Source organism: Myxocyprinus asiaticus, chromosome 49 (assembly GCF_019703515.2).
Source record: "Myxocyprinus asiaticus isolate MX2 ecotype Aquarium Trade chromosome 49, UBuf_Myxa_2, whole genome shotgun sequence".
NCBI lineage: Eukaryota > Metazoa > Chordata > Actinopteri > Cypriniformes > Catostomidae > Myxocyprinus > Myxocyprinus asiaticus.
Window position 1 is genome coordinate 18,440,157 of NC_059392.1, and position 10,975 is coordinate 18,451,131.

The 10,975-nt window shown below is 40.2% G+C and overlaps 1 protein-coding gene across 10 annotated transcripts in view; it reads right to left on the reverse strand.

Moving 5' to 3' along the window:
• Window positions 1–10,975, reverse strand: part of LOC127438127 (phospholipid-transporting ATPase IF-like) — a 105,590-nt gene that overhangs the window by 27,875 nt on the left and 66,740 nt on the right. For 5 of the 10 annotated variants that reach the window (XR_007896650.1, XM_051693441.1, XM_051693435.1 and 2 more), the window contains 7 exons: window positions 10,630–10,775; window positions 10,486–10,545; window positions 4,271–4,398; window positions 4,031–4,169; window positions 2,179–2,202; window positions 1,728–1,793; window positions 1,541–1,644 (listed from right to left, as the gene is read on the reverse strand). Coding sequence is in view for 6 of the 10 variants with exons in the window: in XM_051693441.1 (XP_051549401.1) it covers window positions 1,541–1,644; window positions 1,728–1,793; window positions 2,179–2,202; window positions 4,031–4,169; window positions 4,271–4,398; window positions 10,486–10,545; window positions 10,630–10,775 (667 nt within the window). In the remaining 4 variants the exon portion in view is untranslated. Of the gene's footprint in view, window positions 1–1,535; window positions 1,645–1,727; window positions 1,794–2,178; window positions 2,203–4,030; window positions 4,170–4,270; window positions 4,399–10,485; window positions 10,546–10,629; window positions 10,776–10,975 lie in introns of all 10 variants that reach the window. The other 5 variants (XR_007896653.1, XR_007896651.1, XR_007896652.1 and 2 more) reach the window with 2 other exon arrangements.

The window sequence follows — 10,975 nt, forward strand, 5'->3', positions numbered from 1 at the left end:
ATATAATATATAATAGAAACAATATAAAAATATAACTTGTATTTATTCTGAAATATACAATTCAGAAAATTCAAAAGACATTACATTATTGTCAAACGAGTAAAGTAATAATTAGACAATACAAAAAGTGGTTTTAGAAGCCAATACATTGTTTTATTTCCATATCATTAAACCTAAGCCAATCACTGGCCTACAGCCATATATTTTGCAATTGAGTTTGTCAATCTATTCTAGATAGACTTGGGCTGTTCTCACAGTCTTGCGCTGCATCTACGCTATTATTGTTGGACTATACATACATGTTTCAGAAGGACTCTCTTACAGCGTCTCATTGTGGTTGCATCGTGTTTCACTGGTTTTCAAAAGCCACGTTTCAAAAATCGGGCCAGTGCGAGACAGGGCTATCAACTGGTCAGCTGGGGCCAATAGCCTCGGACCTGGAGCCACGAGACCAAAATCGATCCGCATTCCCACCATCGGGCCAATAGCCCGGCAGTGTTGCCCTAAAGTCCGCCCTTAATACACCGCCTTGGTGCCAACGTCACACACCCTGTCCATTTCACAAGCAAGAGGAAAGCTCAAGCTCATATATCAGACTCTGGAGACTAGCTAGCCCTGCTGTTTTTTTTTGTGCTTATTTTGGTTTTGCTTGGTGGAAAGCGAGACCTGACTCAGCGAAATTCCGCCTTTGACAATGACCTTGTCTCAATCCCCAGTTGGCCTTCTCTGGCCCAAGGGTAATCAGCGGGCCAAAGGTGCTTAGCCATTGGCCCCAAGGAACCCCCGAGGCAGCACGATGAAGCCTTGAAGTGACAGTGGGAATGCAACTGGCCCTGGCACGCCCTCATTTGTCCTGATAGTGGAAACGGCTAGTGTGCTTTTCTCTCAATAAATACTGTGTTTTTAGTACACTGTGTCAAATTAAATGCTTTTGAAACTTTAATAATTGCGTCTCCAGACCCCTGCACTCTGCTCCATTCAGCTAGCTTTTTGAACAGCTGCGCATTGCCTGTACAACAGGAGCTGTGCTGACTGCCCTCTGCTGACTGAGAGTCACAAAAACATAAAGGTGGTACTTTAAGCTTGAATTTCCCCAATGGTAGGAAATTCCTTATTGCATAACTTACGTATGGTCAGGGGGCATGATTTATTCAGTTCATTTTTTAATGCATTATTTTTACTAAATTATCAACTATAATGTATTCCAAACTTACTATGACAGTGTTGCAATAATTTAGTGCTTTAGGGTTAGTAACAATAAATAACTACTGGTACTTTTCAAGTATTTGGGGGAAAGTGTTTTTTAATGGGCCACTGAAAACCCATAGGCTATTTGTTGACCATTGATCTGAATATTGAGGGCAACACATTCCACAATGGTGGTGGCTCCAGTGTCTATTGTGGTTACGGCACTTTGGGCCTGAAGTGGGAAAACAACTTTAAAGTTCAGAAGTAACCTTTCAAATGAAATCAAATTCCTGAAAATTTCCAGCACAAACTGAACTCAGCAGCAGTGTTTGTTCACAGGGGCATACAGTACCAGATGATGCCACCGTAAAATAAGGAGAAGATGAAGTAGAAGGTGATGGACCCCCATGTGACAAAGTGATTCATCCACGTCCAAAAGTGTGTCTCTAAGGCCAGCTGTGAGCAGAGAGGTCACAATTAACAAAGCTCACATTTCTTTCAAAAAGCCAATTACAATACATTCAAACATTTCACCTTACCTTCAGCGTTACTGTAATAACCATCACAGTGAAAACTAAAGTGCCAAACGTCCAGTTTCCGAACATCTGCAAGAAAGAAAGAAACTCTTTCAAAACTCAGAGGGCTGATAATTATCCCAGCATCTTGTTAACATGTTGCGTGGAACAGCTCTGCCAGGCAAATTTCAGGGTTTCAATTTATTCCAAATAAAACACGTCATAAATGATATATTATATAACAGCTTTATATCAGATAGAGAGACCAGCTTGTCGGAAGCTATTTGCTGGCATGCAAAAACAGAGAGAGCGCGCCTCCAGATCTTGTTGTTGTTCACCACTTTAATTGAGGATGGCAGCGTATCAAAAGAATACTGATCAAAGGAACTTGTGCCATGAGTGCTAAACCAAACCACACAGACAGCTGGTCATTATAAAGGACACATGCATCAACTGGAATTCAATCAACTCTTACCAGTTGCCTGCTAGCTCGCAAAATCTGAGAGCATGCACAGCAAGAAGGAGAAAGAGAGAGATAAGCAGAAAAAAAAGAGAATGTGGATAAGAAAGGAAGTAAATGACAAAATCCTAACAAGGGCTCTGTTCCAAAGCTTAGTGAGCCGTCTCGCTACCTACTGCCTACATAGATACCTACCTTCTAAGGAAGCATCCTAACCGAAATTGAACCTCACAAGTGACAAATAGCACACTTAACAAAAAGTGTATAAGAGATTCAACTCAAATTTGATTTTAATAGAGTTTGGAATTGGCATGTTGCTAATGATGCGACACTCTAATAAGCCTAAATGGTTAAAAGCAATTGTTGGGTAAAACAGTCTGCTTTCAATTAGATTAAACTATTTTAATGATATTTTGTAGTATTCAATTAAATATATATATATATTTTAATCAACATTTCTCATGCTTTGTCCATGAACTTGGATTTATTTTTAACTTTGGAACACTCTACACAGGCAGCAACTCACGAATAGCGCACTTAATGCGAGTAGGAGACTCGTGTTGCAATTTATTTTAATAAACTCCGTAATTAGCATGTTGCCAAGTTAACAATGCAATATTTTAATAAGCATTAAATAATAAGCAATTGTTGTGCAAAGTAGTAAACTCTTTTAGCATTACTTTTTTGTATTTAATTAAATATTATATTTTGAATCTACATCACTCTCTATATTTCATTGGATATGGCTCATTGTCGGTCTCTCGCTTGTCGGGACAGTGCGTACACCTGACAACAAGGCTTCTAGATATCTAGCTGGTTTGAAATCCGTTGTAGCATCTGCGACTAGTCTCTCTACACAATCGCAAAGATGTGGTAAATTTGCGCTCCAGTGTTTTCAAGCTGTTACGTGTGATTTCGACTGACAACGTCTACACCAGACGCTACCAGTGAGTGGCGTCAAAAGCAAATAGATCCCATTATAATCATCGAAGCTGTCTACACTGGAAGAGGCCATTGCAGCATGTCGTGCCGACAGTATACAGATGTCCTGAACCATTTTGCACAGTATGCGCTGGCTCCTGCCAAAAGACAAATAAATGGTTTAGAAGGTTCACTTCGACAAATCCAGTGTAGACAGCCTCAAGCCGTTGTGGCAGATTGACAAACTGGAATCATGTTGAGCCAACAGACGCCCCCGGTGTAGACAGGGTGTGACTGAATAAATGAACCGGAAAAAGATGTAGGTGTGAAAGTAGGTGGAGCATCTGGTAACATGGAACAATGGCTGTCAGGTGTTTAACAGCTGGAACAACGTTTTCCTGAAAGTTTCAAACCACCGCAGCAAACTCGAAAACACCTTTTTTTTGGACAGATTTTGTTAGAAATGACATCACACCCATTCTTTCTTTGATTTTCCTAAACACTGCCCACCATTTGGAACAGCTTTCACGTCAACAGCGTGACTATAATGCCTTATAATGCTGTCTAAATAGGCAGCTCACTGGGTTTTGGAACAGAGTGAATAAGTTTCAAATGTGGCAGATAACGGTGTAATTACTTTGAGGATTGATGCTTTGTGTCTGCAAACTAGAGTTAATCAATAGCCACTAAGGCTAAGTAAGGGTTATTAATGTCTAACAAAGTGCATTGATTTTCTTAAGTACTTCTAGCAACATAATTAAGATTAGAAGCATCTCTGCAATCTATACAAAACACTTCATGTGAAAGATATCAAAGAACTTTCATGCCAACAAAAGAACAGTACTGCCACAGAAAAACAGGGCTTAAATGATAGAACAGAAGTGAAACTCTGGTGCTTGATTTATAAAGCCGAAGAGAGGAAGTCCTGTACAAGTGAGATGCTGACCTGTCCGTTTCCCATCAGCGTGGTGTCTTCTCCCATCAGGATGTAAGACCCAAAGAAGAATATGAAGGCATGGCAGAAGCCCAGGAGCGTCCAGTACAAAAAGGTTTTGAAGGACAGCAGGGAGTTTTTACTGATGTCTCTGATGAAGGGTCAGATATTAAGAGACATGATCAACTTGATTTTTGAGGAAATAAAATCTTTTAAGTGAGAAAGTCACAAAGGTATCTTGTGATGTTTTACCTGTAAAGTGCTGGTTTGCTCTGCAGCACATGTGGGTGAACGAGCTGCTCAAACAGACTGTACACCAGTATGGGCAGAGAAGTGAAGCAGATATTATACAGCGTCAAATACACGCTGTCATAGAGCGTCTGCAAAACACAAGAAAACATATCTGGCATCCACACTGAAAATCACACTAGCGCCTGAGAAATCACACTTCATCAGCAGCCAAAGGCCACACTGTAACCTTCAGACTTCACAAGTTAGCTTCTGTTAAAGTCTTGAGCTATGTAACATAGATTAGACCTAACATAATAGGAAAAACTCTATATACACAGTCTGAGGAAGAATGACATGTATTGTAAAGATTTTTGTACAAATTTTCTGAATATTCTGGGTGGTTGCCTAGATGTTGCTATGTGGTTGCTAGTGTGTTCTAGGTGGCTGCAATTGTGTTGATATGTGTTTGATAGGGTGTTCTGAGTGATTGCTAGAGTTTGCTATTTGTTTAATAGGTTGTTTTGGGTGGTTGCTTTCTGATAAAAGACACCATATCTAAGTCTATGATATTCTGGTCTCTAGCTATGAATACAGAATCCAGATATTAGGTTATGTAATTATTATTATTACATTATATGAGGAATCTGCATCATTCATGTCAGTAGCACAAACGGTGCAGGACAAGTTATGCACCTCAGTTCAATACTTAGGGTTAGGAGTTTGTTCAAATTCTTAACCCTCAAATCTGAAATGTAAATCTTAGAAACCTGAAGGTTGAATTATACTTCTGCGTCTAACCTAAGCCGTAGGCAACGCATAGCTACAGCATTACCGACATAGCCTAAGCTGTAGCATGGCGTGCACCTCTCCAAAAATTTAACAATGTGTTGCGTCTATGCAGACCACAACAGCTGTGATTAGTCTGCTTTGTAACCAAAGGCCCTCCCCTAGGATGATAAAACGATATCTGAGATAGGTATGTGCACAAGTAATCCATTAATCAAGTACTCGTTCAGCTTTAAATATTCAAATAATAAAAACACTACTTGAATATTGCAGTTTAATTTTCCTTTGTGCCTTTGCCTGCCGTGAGTAACACTGAACATTTTTCTTTCACCTAAATCTTGCCGTTAGTTCACCTTAAAAGAAAATTCTGCCATTATTTGAAGTGACTGTATCGCTTCAGAAGACTTGGAATATATGTTTGTGTGAGTGCAATGTTTTTCTTTTTTTTTTTATCTTGTTTTTGCATAGTGCTCATTTTTTTTAACTTAAATTCAAAATTTCAAGTAATCAGTTACTCTGTAGTAGTACTCAACTACAAAATTACTTGAAATGTAACGTCACATTTTCTCCCAGATTATTTTAAGATCTAGGCATCATATCATATTGTATTTGGACTCCTTTTAATTGTGAGCTGTTTTTATATTCCATTTATGTTTCATGAAAACTCTGTCCTCAAAACTTTAACATACCAATATATAATGTATGAGTAAAAAAAAAAGTTTTTTGTCTACTTCAGACCTTTCCGATCTGTATGACGTTTTGACCTTATGTTTGACAGTATAGTGTCCAGTCAATAATGAAAATGGAACACTTCTAATTTAACAGTGAATTAAAAAGCACCTAGTAAGAGTTGGGCATATTGCCTATTTGCATTGTAAGTCCTGCTTCTAAGCTTTAAAACGAACCCATTTTGATTTGGTCAAGTGAGTAGTTATTTAATTAATAATAAAAAATAAAATAAATCCTGCTCGGCCAAAATATTTATTATTTAAGCAACTCAGGAGAAAGATACAGTTTACATCTAATTCATTTTCTCTCTGCATGGCAGACAACTTGTATAATAAATAACAATTACCAAAATCTCAACAATCTTCACATACTCTGATGAACTGGCTTTTTATGCTACAATAATTTAATAAATAGTTCTGAATCAATGAATTAGATTGCTTTTGTTTATTTATGACATTTATAAATATTTAATAAATTAAAGCATTTTCTCTCAACATAGCATTCTGGCTGTGTACAAGCAGAACAACGCAGATACACCAACGTACAGGTGCATCTCAATATATTAGAATGTCATGGAAAAGTTCATTTATTTCAGTAATTCAACTCAAATTGTGAAACTCGTGTATTAAATAAATTCAATGCACACAGACTGAAGTAGTTTAAGTCTTTGGTTCTTTTAATTGTGATGATTTTGGCTCACATTTAACAAAAACCCACCAATTCACTCTCTCAAAAAATTAGAATATGGTGACATGCCATTCAGCTAATCAACTCAAAACACCTGCAAATGTTTCCTGAGCCTTCAAAATGGTCTCTCAGTTTGGTTCACTAGGCTACACAATCATGGGGAAGACTGCTGATCTGAAAGTTGTCCAGAAGACAATCATTGACACCCTTCACAAGGAGCGTAAGCCACAAACATTCATTGCCAAAGAAGCTGGCTGTTCACAGAGTGCTGTATCCAAGCATGTTAACAGAAAGTTGAGTGGAAGGAAAAAGTGTGGAAGAAAAAGATGCACAACCAACCAAGAGAACCGCAGCCTTATGATTGTCAAGCAAAATCGATTCAAGAATTTGGGTGAACTTCACAAGGAATGGACTGAGGCTGGGGTTAAGGCATCAAGAGCCACCACACACAGACATGTCAAGGAATTTGGCTACAGTTGTCGTATTCCTCTTGTTAAGCCACTCCTGAACCACAGACAACGTCAGAGGCGTCTTACCTGGGCTAAGGAGAAGAAGAACTGGACTGTTGCCCAGTGTTCCAAAGTCCTCTTTTCAGATGAGAGCAAGTTCTGTATTTCATTTGGAAACCAAGGTCCTAGAGTCTGGAGGAAGGGTGGAGAAGCTCATAGCCCAAGTTGCTTGAAGTCCAGAGTTAAGTTTCCACAGTCTGTGATGATTTGGGGTGCAATGTCATCTGCTAGTGTTGGTCCATTGTGTTTTTTGAAAACCAAAGTCACTGCACCCGTTTACCAAGAAATTTTGGAGCACTTCATGCTTCCTTCTGCTGACCAGCTTTTTAAAGATGCTGATTTCATTTTCCAGCAGGATTTGGCACCTGCCCACACTGCCAAAAGCACCAAAAGTTGGTTAAATGACCATGGTGTTGGTGTGCTTGACTGGCCAGCAAACTCACCAGACCTGAACCCCATAGAGAATCTATGGGGTATTGTCAAGAGGAAAATGAGAAACAAGAGACCAAAAAATGCAGATGAGCTGAAGGCCACTGTCAAAGAAACCTGGGCTTCCATACCACCTCAGCAGTGCCACAAACTGATCACCTCCATGCCACGCCGAATTGAGGCAGTAATTAAAGCAAAAGGAGCCCCTACCAAGTATTGAGTACATATACAGTAAATGAACATACTTTCCAGAAGGCCAACAATTCACTAAAAATGTTTTTTTTATTGGTCTTATGATGTATTCTAATTTTTTGAGATAGTGAATTGGTGGGTTTTTGTTAAATGTGAGCCAAAATCATCACAATGAAAAGAACCAAAGACTTAAACTACTTCAGTCTGTGTGCACTGAATTTATTTAATACACGAGTTTCACAATTTGAGTTGAATTACTGAAATAAATGAACTTTTCCACGACATTCTAATTTATTGAGATGCACCTGTAGAACTAAAAATGCAAACCACCGCATAGGCCACCACACAGAGCCTAGGCATAGGTGCAACGCAGATATACTGTATTAACTGGCCTTAACCCTAAAATCCAAAATTTATTGTAAATCCTGAAATACAAACCCTAAAATATAAAATTTAAATCCCAGAAGCTTAACCCTAAAATCAGAAATGTCCAGATTTTTCTCGAAAAAACATTCTTTGATCAGCCAATATAAACACTTTGATGGGGGGCCTGGGTAGCTCAGCGAGTATTGACGCTGACCACCACCCCTGGAGTCACGAGTTCGAATCCAGGGCGTGCTGAGTGACTCCAGCCAGGTCTCCTAAGCAACCAAATTGGCCCGGTTGCTAGGGAGGGTAGAGTCACATGTGGTAACCTCCTCGTGGTCACCATAAAGTGGTTCTCGCTCGGTGGGGCGCATGGTGAGTTGTGCGTGGATGCTGCGGAGAATAGCGTGAAGCCTCCACACGCGATATGTCTCTGCAGTAACGCGTTTAACAAGCCAAGTGATAAGATGCGCAGATTGACGGTCTCAGACGTGGAGGCAACTGAGATTCATCCTTGATGAATTTGAAAGGCCCAATCTCACACCCCACACCTACTCTGACCTTCACTTCACACCAACACCTCCTGCAACCCCCCTCCTCCCCCCTCCTGCTACTCAACCTGCACTTAAGATCTGTGAAGATGATGTGAGCCGGGTCTTTCGGGAAAAAAAGATGAGGAAAGCTTCAGGCCCAGATGATGTCTCACCAGTGTGTCCTTGATCCTGTGCTAATCAGCTGGCCCCCATCTTCACACAGATCTTCAATAGATCACTGGAGCAGTGTGAAGTCCCATGCTGCTTCAAACGCTCAATCATTATTTCTGTCCCAAAAAAACCCAAAACCACAGGACTTAATGACTACAGACATGTCGCCTTGACGTCTGTGGTCATGAAATCATTTGAGAGACTGGTGTTGGCCCACCTGAAGAACATCACTGGACCCTTTCTAGATCCCCTTCAATTTGCTTATCGAGCAAACAGGTCTGTGGATGATGCAGTCAACATGGGATTGCATCATATCCTGCAACATCTGGACAGACCAGGGACATATGCAAGGATCCTTTTTGTGGATTTCAGTTCGGCTTTCAACACCATCATCCCAGCTATACTCCAGAATAAATTACACCAACTCTCTGTTCCCATGTCTATCTGTCAGTGGATTACCAGCTTTCTGATGGACAGGCAGCAGCTTGTGAGACAGGGGAAACTCACTTCCAGCACCTGTACAATCAGCACTGGTGCCCCCCAGGGATGTGTGCTCTCCCCACTTCTCTTCTCCCTCTACACCAATGACCACTCTGTCAAGCTCCTGAAGTTTGCAGACGACACCACCATCATCAGTTTCATCCGAGATGACGATGAGTCTGCATACAGAAGGGAGGTTGAACAGCAGGCTGTCTGATGCAGTCAAAACAACCTTGAGCTGAACACGCTCAAAACGGTGGAGATGATTGTGGACTTTAGGAGGAACACCCCAACACTGACCCCCTCACCATTCTAAACTGCACTGTGGCAGCAGTGGAGTCATTCAGGTTCCTGGGCACTACCATCTCACAGGACCTGAAGTGGGAGACACACATTGACTCCATTGTGAAAAAGGCCCAGCAGAGGTTGTACTTCCTTCGCCAGCTGAGGAAGTTCAACCTGCCACAGATGCTGCTGATACAGTTCTACTCAGCAGTCATTGAGTCTGTCCTCTGCACTTCAATAACTGTCTGGTTTGGTTCAGCTATGAAATCAGACATCAGAAGACTACAAAGGACAGTTCGGACTGCTGAGAGGATTATTGGTTGCCCCCTGCCCCCCCTTCAAGAACTATACACTTCCAGAGTGAGGAAAAAGGCTGGAAATCACTCTGGACCCCACTCACCCTACCCATTACCTTTTTGAACTGTTGCCTTCTGGCCGATGCTTCAGAGCTCTGATCATCAGAACTGTCAGGCACAGGAACAGTTTTTTTCCCTCAGGCTATCCATCCCAATTAAATTGCCCCATTGAGCAATAACTACGTGCAATACACAGTTTAGTCTTTTTTATATTTATGCAACACATCCAACCTCTTCTGCCATTTCATTCCTCTTAAAAAAAAAAAAACATCTGCACGGTACATAACAGATAACATATTTATATTAGATTTGCACTACGTATGTGTGTATGTATGTATGTATGTATGTGTGTATGTGTGTGTCTGTATGTACGTATTATTTTGTATTATCTATGTCTTGCTGCTGTTTTTGTATTGTTGTACACTGGAAGCTCCTGTCACCAAGACAAATTCCTTGTATGTGTAAGCATACTTGGCAATAAAGCTGATTCTGATAAACCCCAAAATCTGAAATTTAAATATCAGAACCCTGATCAGGTTTATCAGAACAAACCCTACGTATGAGCAATACTAAAAATAATATTTGTTTGCCTTAGCCTAACCACTAATAACATACTTGAAATGTAATACACTTATGACATGGAATGAAATACAAGACAACAACTCAAATGACTCCAGAATGCATACAGATAAATGACAGGGAGACAGACTTACTTGTTGTGAGAACAAACAGAAGAACTGGTATAAAAACTGGGGAGTGATAAAGCACACATTCTACAAGAAACAAACCAAAGAGTGTTATAAGAACAGCATTAATCAATGTCAATTACGTCCAGCTGTAAAGATGTGTAAACGTACCTTGTAGAAAAAGTATTGCACAAGGGTTGCTATTCTAATGTAGTAGAAATGGCCGTGTACAAGCAGCAATTTGGCGAGGAATTTGAACCTTGCGACCGCATAGTCGCTGTTTCTCACAGCTTGTCTTCCTTCTTTTCCCATGATACCTGCAGGAATTTAATTCTGTTAGCTTGATTAGCAAAGGATGCAATTCTTACAAGACACATTAACATTTTAATTACAAAGAGTTTCTCTTCGGCACATCTTAAACTGAAAAGCTGCGTTTGATTTCCTGCTAATTTAAACGGTTATCTACTACAGTTTTAATCGTCAACGAAATTACTGTCAAAAACAATAAATGGACAAC